General features: G+C 47.3%; 1 protein-coding gene across 2 annotated transcripts in view; it reads right to left on the minus strand.

Moving 5' to 3' along the window:
• The window catches only part of RTN1 (reticulon 1), a 117069-nt gene that overhangs the window by 16885 nt on the left and 84439 nt on the right, over positions 1-15745 (minus strand). Inside the window, exon 1 of one of the 2 annotated variants that reach the window (XM_014966600.1) lies at positions 25-242. The exons of the other annotated variant lie outside the window; for it this stretch is intronic. Within the exon in view, the coding sequence (XP_014822086.1) occupies positions 25-85 (61 nt within the window). The 5' untranslated portion in view covers positions 86-242. Of the gene's footprint in view, positions 1-24; positions 243-15745 lie in introns of those variants that run through there. 2 annotated transcript variants of the gene reach the window in all.

The raw sequence follows: 15745 nt of genomic DNA on the forward strand, positions 1-15745 counted from the left end.
GGGGAACCGGCGGAGAAGAAATACCCTGGCATTTCCAGCTGCTCCACAGACACTCCATCTTGCTGGAATCGGCGCCGGTTTGCATCTCGGAGAGCCGGGGGAGCGGTGGGTTCCCTTCCGTGCGTGGCGAGCGGCGCGTTAGCGGGCAGGCATCCCCGCGCGGGGGCGGGTTCGCGGGTGGCGCCGCCGCCGCCCCCCCCGCACACCCCCCTCCCCTTCTTCTTCTTCTTCCCCGCCCGGTGCCGGCCCCGGGAAGCGGCTGGGGCGGGGCGGGGAGCGCGGAGAGTCCGCCCTGCGGTCCCCGCTGCAGCAAATGAGCGGGGCGGTGGGGCTGCCCCCGGGGAGCGGCCGGGGGGATGCGGTCTCCCCTTCGGAACCGAAGGGCTCTGCGGCTCGGCCTCCTAAGCCACCATAAACGGTTAAAGCAAAGAAATAATACAAAATAACAAATTGGGTGTGCGTGTGCGCGTGTGCGTGTGTGTGTGAGGGGGGGGAGCTCTGAGCAAAGCAGTGCGTGGCGGTGTGGTTGTGGTTGTGACTGTTCATGTTCCAGAAATTTCTTGAGAGTGATGAAATCTAGCGTTTTCTTCATCTTTTTTTTTTTTTTTTTTTTTTGGGGGGGGGGGGGGGGGGGAATTTTTGCCCCTCCCTGTTTTGATGCCCCTTTCTCCTCTGGGGGAGGTTGAGGAGCAGGCAGGAGAAAACCAAGCTCAGGGATCTGACCCCAACAGAGCAACCCCCATTTTGCTATTTTTTTTTTGTCCATACTATTCCAGAAACAGACGAAATTAGCCCCCACACCGCCGGGGATCACCCTTCTCCCCACTGCGGGCAGGGGGTGACCCACACAGCCCCCCCAGCCCCTCAGGCCAAGCCCTGCTGCACCAGGATGCCAAGCACCACAAGCTGCACCCAGTGAGTGTGCAAGGTGTGACTGCTGCCTCCTCCCTCTGCCCAAAATGCTGCATAACCCAGGATTGGGGGTGTAAGGGGGCAGGTGTACAGGACAATTAGTGAAAAAGCACGTGCTCTCTGTGAGCCCACTAATGGCTGAATTCTACCACCAGCCCCTGCCCTCCTCCCCTGGTAAAGCACTGCCCAGGACTCAGCTTCCCCATCAAGAAATGACTGTAAGAAGCCTCACAGAGACATCATAACTAAGCAATGGCCACACAGTCCTTGCTAAATCCTTGGAAAGAAAATGCTTTCCATTTGCCTTTTCAAATTTTGGGGAGTGAGGTGGTTATTAATAACAGAGAAGCTCCGTGAAAACTCACTCCATTTCACTTGATGCGATGGGGGTAAGAGCGTCTTCACAAACAGGTGATAAAATGGGGGTAAGGGTGTCTCCACAAACAGGGAAGTTAACTGAAAGCCCTCCTCCCCTGGTAAAGCACTGCCCTTGCCTCAGCTTCCCCATCAAGAAATGACTGTAAGAAGCCTCACAGAGACATCATAACTAAGCAATGGCCACACAGTCCTTGCTAAATCCTTGGAAAGAAAATGCTTTCCATTTGCCTTTTCAAATTTTGGGGAGTGAGGTGGTTATTAATAACAGAGAAGCTCCGTGAAAACTCACTCCATTTCACTTGATGCGATGGGGGTAAGAGCGTCTTCACAAACAGGTGATAAAATGGGGGTAAGGGTGTCTCCACAAACAGGGAAGTTAACTGAAATTGCCCAAGTGAGATAGCCAAAAGAATAGGAGAGTTAATTGAAACTGCAGGACTGAGATAACCGAAAAATAGGGGAATAAACTGAAAATGCAAAAGTTAGACAATTATAAAACTGCAAAATTTAAACTTTGATGTAATAGGCGGATTGATAAGTCTGTACCTTCCGAGTACCTCAGGCAATGGGGAAAGGAAAAGACTTCCATACGGCCGGGGAATTAGGATAAAATGGAGGCTGCGTCCTCCGGCAAATGGAGAGACCCCACAGGAGAATGGACTCTCCCTTTACTCACATAAAGTCTGTGCAGGACTCCTCTGTCCCCTTTGTGAACATCCACCTCCGGCTACGGGACTTTCTGCACACAGTGAAGAGTGACCTGACACACAGCGTATCAGACTTGGTCCAGCAGTCATTGGCAGAATGATGCCTGCTGGGCACCCCTCAGCTCTGAGGCTGCATTTAATATTTTAGAGCCTTCTAGTTTGTGAAATTAATTTAACTTTAGCCATGTTATACGGAGTTTAGTTTTTTTATATGGAAACAAACTCCAGCACAGATACAGTGGGTCATGTACATGTCAACATGGGGGAACCGAGTTTGAACCTCTCTGCTTGTTTACTTCCAAAACCAAATGGTCTTTAATGCCTGAATTAACAGAGATGTGCTCCAACTGGCAGCAGCAGGTCACTTATCCTTCCCTCGGGTAACTCATCTCGTAGAAGAAAGGCAAAATTTAAGGAGAGATTCAGCACAGTGTGATCTTAACCTTTACCTAGGAAACTCTGCTGGCATTACGGAGGTCAACAGCTATTGTTCATGTTTCAAAACCATCTTTGAAATCCCCCAAAAGAGTTGCTCTAGGCTGGAATCCAGCATCTTCAGTTCCTTAGCAGGGAAATAATTAACTAATTGGTGCAGAACCAGCTTCAATTGTCATTGCATATAGTAAGATTAAATCACCTACAGACAACGTTACAAGTCTTGATTTTGCGTTCTTCCTGGCTTCAGTAAAACAAGGAAGAAAGAGGTTGGCAAGGGATGATTTCTCAGCATGAACTGATTGTTTTAGACCCTTTGCAAGAAGAGAAAATATCCCTATTGATACATTTTGTCCCACACACTGTTTGCAGCTCTGAAAGGTTCCCGGCACCAATTCATAATATGAGGTATTTACAAGCAGTGTATATAAAACAGAGCCATCATTCACAATGAAACTCCTAAATCTTGGAGTCCCTGAGAAAAAAAAGCCAAAGAGACCTCAAATTTAGTGCGTCAGTGAAACTCATGGCTATTGGGCATGTACCACCAGCAACATAACAGTGAGAAGAAACAAAATCTCTGCTCAGTCTCACTGTAACCCAGATTTCTCAGTCAGGTACAAAAGACAAATTCCCTTTGGACAGAAGAGTGGTACGTGTACGTTTAACATCCCGGTGTTACATGAAACACTGATGTTTTCTCCTTCATTGTTGGCAGGGATTTTTCTTGCCCCAGGCCTCAGGTCCCCATCTCCTTCCCCAGGCTACCAAAATCACGCAATCAGGGAATCATCAGAGTCGGAAGGGACCTCTAGAGACCATCCAGTCCAACTCCCCTGCCAAAGCAGGGCTGCCCAGAGCACATCACTCAGGAGCATCCAGGTGGGGCTTGAAGATCTCCAGAGAAGGGGACTCCACACCTTCCCTGGGCAGCCTCTTCCAGGGCTCTGCCACCCTCACCCCAAACAAGTTCTTCCTCAGATTGGAGTGGAACTTCCCATGGTCCAGCTTGTGCCCGTTGCCCCTCGTCCTGTCACTGGGAACCACTGAAAAGAGTCCGGCTCCATCCTCCTTCAACCCACCCTTTAGGAACTTGTAAACATAGATAAGGTCTCCCCTCAGCCTTCTCTTCTCCAGGCTAAAGAGCCCCAGCTCTCTCAGCCTTTCCTCATCAGGGAGATGCTCCAATCCCTCCATCACCTTTGTTGCCCTACGCTGGACTCTCTCCAGCAGTTCCCTGTCTCTCTTCAACTGGGGAGCCCAGAACTGGATGCAGGATTCCACTTGTGGCTTCACCAGTGCTTAAATTCTTACTTCCCTTTGGAAAAACGTCTCTGCAGAATTGCCCCACATGATTGGACTGTCCCACAGTACTTCCAGAGCTATTTTAATTTATGGGGAGCAGAACCCATCACCAGTAACAATGCATTTGTGTCAGAAACAGAACAGAACTGGAACTGTGAGCTGAACATACTTAGGAAATGCAAACTGGTAAGAAGGTCTTCCAGCGTGCACTCACTCACCCCAGGAGCTGAGCCAGGTGAGGGACAGTGGCAGTGCCCGGTGTCAATGCTGTATGTGTGCCTGCATAGACTTGCACAAAGTTTTTAAAAAAATCCCAATCAGCACTGGGTGGATCCAGGACTAAAATGGCAAGTGATAAAAAATGCATTTCTACAATGAGAATTTAAATGATCTGTTCAGCAAGTAGTGAGCCAGAATTAGGACTAAGCAGTTGGCCATCAATAGATTGAGGGTGAGAACTACTTCTTTGCGACAGAACTAAAGGAGGACCTCCAACTGAACATTTACTGAGCAGACTGGAAGGCACAAATAAGCATAGCATTGCCTGGATCTTCAGAGGGTCAGACACACAGGACAGAGATCGTGGCATCAGCTGCAGGAGACTGCAGTGTTGGAGGAGAGTGTTCCTGTGATCATAAATATAAAGCAACATTCAAAGCAGCAAGTGGAATTTACTTCCCTTCAGAGCACTGTCCGTGGGAACCCTCCTTCTGCCGCAGGATGTTACTGAAATTATTACAGATCTTAAGGTGTTTTTGTGGGGTGACAATGCGTGTGGCACAGCCACAAGCCAAGTGGGCTTATCAGCATTTGCCTGTTAAGTAGCTCTGCTGGAGATAACGACCCATGTGCGTTAGGATGTGTGAGACAAGGACTAGGTAAAATAAAGTTACCTGGTTGCTTTCAGCCCATACTAACCTCCCCCCAAGGGAAACCTCTGGCCAAGTTAACACAGAAGTAGGGTATTGCCATTTGCCTCATTTCTTTCTGTCCCTCCAACCCCAAGAGGGATTGCTGGATGAGGTGCAGACTGCAGCTCTGCAAAGGACGTGGACACCTTGCCGTGGTGCGTGGGCCACCGGGGTTGTGCTGCTTACAGGAACACAAGACACATCAGGACTAGCTCTCCAGCTCTACCTTGATTCATTCCAAAGCTTCTCCCAGTTCCACAGAGACCCAGGCTGCCTGTGCACTGCTGGTGATCTCTGATGAGGTCAGAGTTAGCAACATGGAAGGCTTTTTAGGTAAAGATACTTGAATTGATGTGACAGTCCGTAGGGACTCAGAAGTATCCACTGTTCTACCATGGCAAGGATCACACGTGGCCCTAAACTTCAGCGCTGTCCTTTAACAATCCCGCTGGAGGGCAGGGTGGAAACCAGCATGGGTTTCAAAGGATATTTAATGGTAACAAATTCAAAGACGGAGCTGAAAGCATTGCCAGTTCTGCTTTAAGTGCAGTGACTTTGAAGACACTTTGGACTGATTATGTTTTTCAGAACAGCGCTCTGCATCACTCCACGTCAAGGCATCGCGGGACACATTGAGGGCAGTGCCAGATCTGCAGCGTGGTGCTGTAAGATCCTGACATTTAGCACTTTAGGAGAACAATAGCATTAAGGGAGATCATTGGGTTTTTCTTTTAAGCTCATTTGTTCTTAACATTAGCAACAAAAATAGAGGGGGTGCTATTTTAAAAGTTGCATTCACGTGTCTGGAAGCTCTAAGAAGCGATGAGGAATTTTTGTCTGAGTGCTCCAAGCCAAGGGCAGCCAGCAATGACACTGGGGTGAGATGGTCAATAGCAGAGGGACAGGCCAGATCCTGGCTCTGCTCTCGTCCTTCCCACCTTGCTGCACTCATTCTTGCAGAACACATTTTTCTGGGCTGCAGAACCACCCTGAGGCAGGAACAGGCCATGAGTTGGGAGATGCTGGCAGCTATTTCAGGTCCATCGCTATTCACAGTCTGGCTGGCACATAGATAGCTCTGCCCTTGCTGTCTTCTGTTCCCTGTCTTTGGTGTTTTCTCTTAGGAGATTAATTACTTCTTTTCTCAGGTCTTTAGACCACAAAAGGAATCAATAAGCTGGTAAAAAAAAAGACAATATGGTCTAAAACTGGAACAATTTAAGTCTGGAGCTGAATACTCCTACCAAAAGAAATCCCATGTCCCAGCATATCACATAGTGTTCCAGCTCCCCTGAAATTTCATTTAGAAGTCTTGAAATGCCTGAATTTACGAAGGTTTTTTAAAATCACCCGTCAAAATATTTGGGTTGTTCACAGGACAAGAAGTGTGTTTTAAGATGTCTTGCTGAGCTTCTGCTCTGCACCCTCTGTTTCACTTTCCACTCAGCAGATCTGGGTTTCACCTCCATTTTTGCTTAAAGTGTGAGATTATCATAAGGTCTTTGGCAACAACCGTGTGACATGAGTCAAGTGAGTCCATGAAAGAATCAGATGAGACACACTTGGCACTTGCTGCCCTCCCTGGGAATGAGGTGGCCTTTCTTTGGATCCTAGTGAATGAGCTACCTTGGGGGAAGTTCTCAGTTTTGGTGCTACTGTTAAGAAACGGTTTTCTGGTTGGGTTATTGAACTGCTGATGTGCAGTCTCTCAGCAAACCTGGCACGGATCCTCTTCACCGGCCATCCCAGAGGTGGCCGGCACTTCTGCAGTGCCATTTCAGCTGAGTAACTACTGCAGGCAACAGCACGTCTAACAAGTAAGAATTAATTCTGGTTTACTCCTGGTTCTCCAGCAATGTATAATTTCTCTTCATTCTTTAATGCTATTTTCGAACTGTGAGGATCATAGAAATGAAGGCTCTATTCCTGCCATTGACCTAGAAAAGTCTTTTGATTCCTTCCAGTGGAAGGAATTTTTTCAGTTGCTGGGAACTTAAAATCGGGTGTTTCTCTCCTCCGGGGGAGGTACATCTTCATTCCTCCTTTAAGATTTGATCAGTAAAGCTGATGAAACCTTAAAACTCTGGCTGAATGGCATTCCCCCATTAGAACAGGCTTTTATGGCCCTTGCAGCCTACTCCCATTTTCAAGCCTGCTGCTTTTAAGCCTATGCTGCTAAATTTGTCTCCGTTATAGCATTAATGGTGCTGCAGCTGGCATTATTAATTCCATTTCATTAAACGGTCTTCCTAATAGACTGGAAGACAAAAGAGAAGACAGTCCTGAGACCACAGTGTGTCTGGGCCTCAGGAGATCTATGTTCAGTCCTTGTGTCTGCCACAGGCTTCCTATGTGACCTTGGGAATTATATCTCTTAGGTCTCTGGGTCTGCTTGGTCTATTTAAATTTGGGGCATCTTCTGCTTTTTAAGCTTTATTCCTGCAGCACCAGCACAACATCTGCTCCTCCAGCAAAGGAGCCTCATTCGTTTATTGCAATATGACTTGCAGACCAGTATTACTGGCTGTCATTCTTGGACCAGTGAAGATCAAGCAAGAGTATAAAGATGAACTGGGATTGCATTGTTCTCGGAAATCCTGCCAGGTGCTGTGCAAGGATGCTGGGGGACAGAGGACCCTCCTCTGTGGCCAAGCATGCCCAGAAAAGATGAAGAAGACACACTTTCAGGAAATTCGCAGCCCCCAGGGATGTTGCACCCACAAAAATGCCCGAAGCCTTGCTTCCAGCTCCCAACCCCTCCCTCCTACCCTACTGGGATAAGGCCCAAGTTTTGAAGCTCCAGGTGCTGATTGGGATGCTCTGTCCGAGTGCAAAATGCGACTACAAATTGTGGAAACGTGACTGCAAATTAAACTGACAGCCTGTGAGCAGAGACTCAGAAGACTGAGACTTCTCTTGCAGCAGTGCCACAAGCCCCCGGTGCAGGCTGTGATTCTGAGGGGCAGCAGAGGTTCTTGCAAATGGGCTCTGGTTTGCGGTGTTCCTGCTGCCTCCTCTGCTCTTGTGCCCAGTGCTCCTCCTGCCAGCCCAAACCAGGCTGGGGGGAGAACGTGCAGAGCGCCTTACCAGGTACCTTTCCCCGGCTCCCATTCAAAAAAAAAAAAAAAAAAATCATTTTCTTTGGGGAAAGGAGTCACTGAGTAGGCCTTGAGCTGCTCACCCCTCTGCGTTGTGCTGGAGAGCTGCTTTGAGCATCTTGGCATGGACATCTTTGCATCCCCCACCACTGCCCTCCCTGCACGGGGAGGCTGGGAGGAGACACGCGTTAGTGGTGGGGGCGTGCAGATGCTGTGGCCGTGCACGCACCAGCTCAACCAACACACAGCTGCTATGGCAAACCCAGCTTTCACCGGAAAACTGCAACAGATCATTAATATGCTGCTGGGTGCAGCAACCACAGCTGCCTGCTCCAGGGATGCCAGACACCCGGCTACCAAAATGCTCTCTTCAAAGGGAGGGATGGCACTCACCGAGACACAGCTCTAGGTCGGGAAGTCAGCTGTTAATATGGAAAAGATCTTGGCTGAGGTTGCAGAGGAACGGGGGTGGGTCAGGGGGAGGAGGTTAGAAAGCAGCCGTTCTGGTCCTGAGCAAATGCAACCCTGCAGTGCTCGCAGAGGTGATGGAGGACACAGAGAGTGGCTGCTCGTTGCAGCAATGCTAATGGTGCTGGGTGGGGTGAAGGGCTGATGAGTGAGGAGTGCGTTAATACTGTCCAAGGAGGGGGAAAAAAAAAAGGAAAAATGAAGATAATAAAACACTGATGCATAAGACAGGAATGTCAGTGCAAGACTGTGGGAGAGGGAAAGGAAAGAGAATATGAGCAGGGCTCTGGTGAGAGCCAGTATGAGCACTGGCTAGAGAAACTCTTTCGACAGTGAAGCAGCACTCTGCTTTTTAAATGTTGTTATGGGCCTCTAGAGCAATTAGAAGAATTAGATCAGGAGGTGATGTGCCAGAAGTGTTGCCCGGAAAGTGGTCAGAGCTGTGTTTGCTGGAGAAACGAGCAGGGAAAATGGTTTTGTGGGCATTTAGGACATCGGCTGGAAGAAGAGCTACATAGAAAAGGATGGTTTGAGTACTGGGGTAGCTGGCCCTGCCCTGGCACATCCCCTCACGTGGGGCAGAGAGAAAAGAAAAGGATGGATCATTTGTATATAGATACCACAAACAAGTTCAAGTAACCTTCCAGCATCAAATCAGCAAGATACGCAATGAAAATCCACACCCTGGAGCCAGCTCATTAGGAACTTAGTATCAGTCATCCCTAAAACTAGGCATCTTATGCACAGAGATGCAAAATAGGAAAAAGAGAAGGAAAAAAAAATGCAGAACCCAGATAAACCCACTGAGGTTGTGGAAATGGATTTATCTCAGAAAAACAGTTTCTGTCTCCGAGTGCTTGAATATCACGTATCCTTGCTCCCCCTCTCTGCACACAATGAGAAAGTCCTGATTTGGATGCTGACGTCGAGTATCTGAGAAAAGACAATTTCATTTCCCATTCTCAAGGCCAAATGATGACGAGCAAAATTATTTCACATTAGGAAAAACAAATTAAAAGGGCTAAGGAGTTCAGATTTCCCTGATGATGTTGTTAAACACCATAAACCACATTTTCCTGATTGCTTCTGCAAAGGAACAGAAGCCTTCTACTCTGGGATGAACATGAATATATAATAAGAGGTATAGAGTAAATATGAATATATATATGCAAAATGGAATTACTTTGACATCTTTATAATTTAATAAGCAGCATGAAAGTCCACTGGGCAAAACTGAACAAGGGGAAATGTTTAATGGATAGCACTTGGATATGGCAGAAGTAGCAGTAATTTCAGAATAACAGTGTAGATTTGCAGAGACACAGAAATAGCTGTTATCCCAGAGCACTGCACGTGAACGATGTGAGATGGAAGGGTAGCATCCTACATTTTCTGCATGAATAGCGACTTCCCTTGCAACAGGTTTGGCTTTTGCAGAAACTAGGGAATTCCAAAGAGAATAGTAAAATAGGTCTGGGCAAGCATTGCAAAAGGTTTGCTTTCCCTAGGTGTTTCACTCCTTGCAAACAATTAAGGAGATGGGGCTTTGCTGAAACTCCCTAAGAGGTACCACCAAATACCCATTTGTACTGTATCAGATTAGATTCTTATTAGATTCTGTATCTGATCAGATTCTTAATAAAAGCATCCAGGGACCAAAAGCACAATATCCCTATGTCCCATCTAAGGCTCTTGCATTTCACATGCCAGATACTTAAAACTAATTTCTTGCAAATGATTCAGAGATAAAACATAATAGCATGACATTTATTTTAAATTATGATAAACTCAAGAAAACAACAAGCTTTCTATATGCAAACAAAACAAACCCCAAGCCTAAATGCTGTATTTTGTTTTGGATGAACCTCATCTTTCACAGGCACGGTAGAGGTGATCAGCTGTTGCTGAATGCCAGGCAGGTCCCTGAGTCCTGCTGGTCCTCAGCACCTTCAGCTCTGGGTTTCGGAAATTTCTGAGTACCCCCGGCTTGAAACCAAGAGACATCAGGCCTCTCTGGATTAGGATGTCTAGCACTGGGCGCCAGAAAAGATTGTACTTCATTTTGGAAACAGCAGCTCTTACCTTTTCCAAAACACTAGGTTTTTGTGTGTGCTTTTATTCTCCTTTTTTTCCCCAGGTCGTTTGACATTTAAAGTGATCAAAGTTTCCTGTGAACCACAGCTTTTAAGTTTCAGATAAATATAGCCACGCTCCTCTGCGTTTGTTTGTTTGTTTTTCTCAGGTTGCAAAGCTGCAGATGAGACCTATTTATTTTGGAGCAGGGAGAGCTGCTGCTTGTGACCATGTGCTTGAGCAACCAGGGAGGAGCACAGCCCTGCATGTGGGGTGCACCTTTCGCAACATGGGGTCCGATCACAGAATCTTCATGGTTGGAAGGGACCTTTGAGATCATCGAGTCCAACCATACACACACACACACAAAAAAAAAGAACAACAAAAACCCAACCAAACAATCTCAGGCACTAGAGCATGCCCTGAAGTGCCACATCTACACGTTACTTAAATACCTCCAGGGATGGCGACACCATCATCTCCCTGGGCAGGGCTTTCCAGTGCCTGACCACCCTCTCAGGAAGGTCATTCTTCCCAATATCTCATCTAAACCTCCCCTGCCCCAACTTCAGACCATTTCCTCTGCTCCTCTCATTATTCCCTTGGGAGAAGAGGCCAACACCCGCCTCTCTACACCCTCCTTTCAGGGAGTTGGAGAGGGCAATGAGGTCTCCCCTCAGCCTCCTCTTCTCCAAACTAAACATGACCAGTTCCCTCAGCCTCTCCTCATAGGACTTGTTCTCCAGACCCCTCACCAGCTTGGTGGCTCTCCTCTGGACACACTCCAGCACCTCGATGTCCTTCCTGTAGTGAGGGGCCCAGAACCGACCACAGCTCAGTGGGCTCCAAGGGCATGGATAAAATCACACACAAGTGTAAGAAGATCCTGGTCCCCCCTCCCCTCCCCACCCACGCACACCTCCTCAGCCCAGTCCAAGTTATTTTGGCTTCCCCATTAGCTGGAAAGTAAATGTGGCAATTACTTTACACATCTGAAGTGTCAGAACCCTTTGGCACATTTCCCTGAAGCTAAATAATTAATGAAGGGCTCTGATTAGTGTGAAACTTGTGGAATCATCAGACATCATGGGGTGACATTTATTTTTACCTCTCAACGCCTGAGATGGGGCTTTGTTAAGAGGCCAAGGATGGATGGGTTTCCCAGCCACCGAAATGGGATGCTGTCCTGCAGCCCAAAGGTCTTTGCTTGGGGTTTGTTTTGGAAAAGAAGGTTTCTGCCCTGCATTGTGTTTAGGCTGCCACCAACAGAAGCAATCTTCAAAATTTTAACACTATGCAAGTGATGGAGGATAAAATAAACTTCTTTTCCATGCAGGAAAGACACTGCATGAGTAGCACCCAGCAACTAATTCACCTCAGTGCCTCGTTAAAGGCACCACATCTAAGATGCTTTTTTCCCTCTCACCAACAAACAGGGGTCAAGTAGAAGATACCAGGTGTGCAGCTGCCAGGAGTGAGGCTTAGGTCCTGCAAACCAGACCACCACGGCAGGACCTGGCTCCCGCAGAAGGACCATGCCCCGTGGAGCTACGTCTGTGGTGGTGGGTGTCCAGGTTGGTCTCCAGTGGCAGAGCAAGCTGGAGGCAAGAGCCGTTCCAGCCAGAGACTGCTGCCTGAGAGGTGCAGCAAGAGCTGGCGTGTGGTGCTCAAGGTCCATTTTCTCCTGCAAATAATCTGTTTTTTTTCCCAGTGAGGAGAGAGGCTGCCCAGTGGATATGTAGAGCTATTACATTAGCAAATTTGGTGTCTTTGGGGTCCCAAAGGGCATGGTCGCCACCTCTCCAGGGAGATGAAGGTAAAGCATATGGGATTGCATTAAAGCTGAACTCGCTTGATCCCAGATCATAGAATCATAGAATGGTTAGAGTTGGAAGGGACCTTAAAGATCATGAAGTTCCAACCCCCCTGCCCTGGGCAGGGACACCTCCCACCAGACCAGGTTGACCAAAGCCCCATCCAGCCTGGTCTTGAACCCCTCCAGGGATGGGGCAGCCACAGCTTCTCTGAGCAACCTGTTCCAGTGTCTCACCACCCTCACAGGAAAGGATATCTTCCTCATATCTAATCTACCCCTTGTCCTGTCAATACACTTCCTGACAGAGTCCCTCTCCGACTCTCCTGTAGGCTCCCTTCAGATATTGGTAGGCAGATGCCACAGCCACAATGACACCAGCTCCAAACCCCACTGTCCCTGCCCTGCCTCCTGCATGTCACCTCTGAGCAGCAAAGGGGCACATCCACACGCTCAGGGGGGATGCTTTCAACTCCCACAGCAACACCGGTCGGCACCTTGAAAAGTTGCCTCTCCCTAAAGGGATTTTCTCCTCACCCAGAGTTTTGTACAAAGAGGAGGTAAAGGGGTCTTTGCAAGGAAAAGCAAACATTTTGGAAATCATGTACTTACACCTGGTTTTGCCTCATCCAACACGTGTTTCCATAGAAGCACAGGAGGGAACGGGCAGCCTGCGGCTGCAAATCACTATCATCTCACTAGCTACCTCACTGCCTGCTCCTGAGGCTGAAGAGACAAATGGATCATTAAAAATAAAACAAAAATGAAATTAAAAAAAAAAAAAGAAAATCTCTTTTGATAGTAGATAGCTGATATTTAGTGCTGCAATGCTGGTTTTAGGGGCCAGCATCCAAGTGCATTACAGCTGAATGAAACTGAACTTGGGCTCATTCTCAGAGGAAAAGGAGTACGCACTGAATAAAATGATTTTGGTTCTTTTGTTGATCACGTTGGTGTAGTGATTGTGTGGCAGTGCTGCACACAAAGTGAGTTATATAAATAGATTAAAAAGATGTTTTCAGCATGGTTTGGAGGAGTGTATTGCAGAGGGCGACCAAAACAAGGATGGTTTAGGAAATACAGATTGTTTAGGAAAATGGAAGGTTTATCTGTTGATCCAAACCTGGTTCAGATCTCAGGAGTGAGTCTTCTGAAGTCAGTCTGTCTATCAGTCAGTTGCTCTTATCAACGTGTCCTTTGAGCAGAAACCTATTTTGGACTATAACTATAAAGTTATTCTGGCCTTAAACTCGCATTTTGAGGCATCACCGCATTCAAACAAAACACGCAGCCACTAACAGCTTGCAAGCGTGTTGCAAATGCATCTTCTTGCTGCTGAGCCAGGCACATTTCTCTGGGAGTAATTACCACATATCCCCAGGTAAGAGCTGCCTCTGACCTAAAATATTGCACTGGGCAACTGGGATGCAGCGGCTCCACGCAGATGCTCTGGAGTGACCGAGCGGGATCCACCCTGTCGTCCTGTGCCAACTCCCAGCGAGGACGGGGCTGATGTGTGTGCGGCCATTATGTGAGCAAATGTCCTTCCGACATTTATTCCCCCTCAGCAAAATACATATATCTGTTTTACAGCAGCCTGCCTTTTCCCAATAGGCAGCAGAATTTCTCAACAGTAGATTTTTTTTTTTTTCTTTCTTAACTACCTGGCAAGAAAAATCAGGTACACTTACATAAACTGCCAATACAGTTGTGGAGTCTAGTGAGTTAAAAATCCTGAGGTTTTTGTGACTGTGAGAGTTCCTCCTGACAGCTCTGTGTAATCAATTTGGAGCTGTTCTCTATAGCCGCCTGAACACTGAATTTCTGATCACTACTGTATTGGATACCAATACCTAGGATCTGATGACAGCTTTATGTGCATCTGTTGCTTAAGTTTAGTAGATAGCTTCTGGGGGAGAACAGCAAAAATTGAAAGAATGGGTCAAATCAACTTGAGTTTGTTAGATGCTGCATCCAGAGACATACATGAAAATAAATCTATTGGGGAAAATGAATAGATTGAGCTCAGACCAGGACTGACCCTGTTCTAGAGCCTGCAAAGGTCCCAGTTAACTCCATACCAGCGAATCCCAGTGAGCATATGGCAGTGTCACCGAGGGTATCATTCCAGTCTGTGAAATTCATTGCTAAAAGGGGAGTTCAAGCCAGGAGGACGAGACAGGGCAGGGCCCTGCAAACACCTTTATGCACAGGCTGGAGGTGCGTTCATACTCCTGCAGGGAGTAGGGAAGCACTGGTTTTGTTTTCATCTCTGGTTAGTGCTTGCTTTCTTTCTTCATCCCATCAACAGGAAATGCCTGGTGGTACTGATTGGTACCATGAACTGTGATAATCGAAGACTTCTTCTTTTTTTAAAAATATGGACATCAAATCACGACAGTGATTTGTGACTTGTTTCTACCTATGCCATTAATGAGCGAGCCATTGAGTGTCCACTGGGCCCAATGGCCTGAAGGTGAAAGGCTCCTGTATCCCATTCCCTGCCCTGAGCCCACGAGGACAAGGCTCTGCAAGTTTTACGAACATGTAACTCAGCAAAGGAAGAACAGTGGACCTAAATTCTTGGACCAAGTGGGAATGAACTGGAAGGTGAGAGGAAAACTAGTGCGGATGAGTCTGGAGGATATCAAAAAAGCATTTGCCCCTGGACAGTGCAGGATATTTATCTGCAGAGTCGCAGAGTCCTGTCTGGATAGGAAGCATCCAAAATGCATCAGAAATTGGCTGAGGGAAAGGGAAAAAGCTGTCATTAAAATCAAGAAGTGTGGCAAAGAGAGGAGGAAGGAGGAGGCCAGCAAGGCAGCTAACACTGGATTCATGGGTGTTTACCTTGTGCTGTGTGTCAGTGACCTTGAGAGTGATGCCATTATCTAATGATGCCAAATTGTAGGAGGCCCAGAACAAATTAATTACAAATGGGAGATTAGGATTACATTCTGATAAGCAGCTCACAGAGTTCAATGCAGAGAAGTTTTAATGAGATTAAGTGACAAAGCCATCACTTAGAAGGAAGCATTAAACAGACTACAGACAAGGAGAAAGAACTGGGGGCGAAGGCAGAGCACTATTAAAACCATCTGTGTTATTAAAAGAAGAGTAAACAAGGCCCGTGCCTCTCGGGGAGAAGTGGAGATGATAGTAAGGCATCCTGGCACCACTAGTGGGAACTCTTCCCTTGAGTGTATTGTATGCAGCATCTGAGTCAGGCTCAGAGGGGTATCAATGGGGCGCAGCAAAGGAAATCCAGCACACGTTTGGGACCAACACAAGAAGCAAAGCATTGGCTGACTCACTAGGAATTACTGCAGGGAAAAGCTCTGAGAGGAGGCCCAGGAGGCCTGAGTTACTGGGGAACAGCAATGGGTTGGAGCAGGCTTGGTGGAGAAGACATTTGCCATCGCCTGCTTCAAATGCAAATACAGCAGGGCTTTGGATAGTTGCAATCAAGGAAAGAAACAGGCAAGTAGGTAATATTTCAGGCTAAGAAGGGCTCTTAAATAATAATAGCTACTGCTAATGATGAATAATTAAAGCAGACCATTTGGTCCTCCAGCCCTTACGTAGTTCCGTTCCTCTAATGTACAGCAGAATCATCATTTATAGTACATGGCAGGAGGAATCATG

Source organism: Calidris pugnax, unplaced genomic scaffold, assembly GCF_001431845.1.
Source record: "Calidris pugnax isolate Ruff unplaced genomic scaffold, ASM143184v1 scaffold74, whole genome shotgun sequence".
In the NCBI taxonomy this organism is placed as follows: domain Eukaryota; kingdom Metazoa; phylum Chordata; class Aves; order Charadriiformes; family Scolopacidae; genus Calidris; species Calidris pugnax.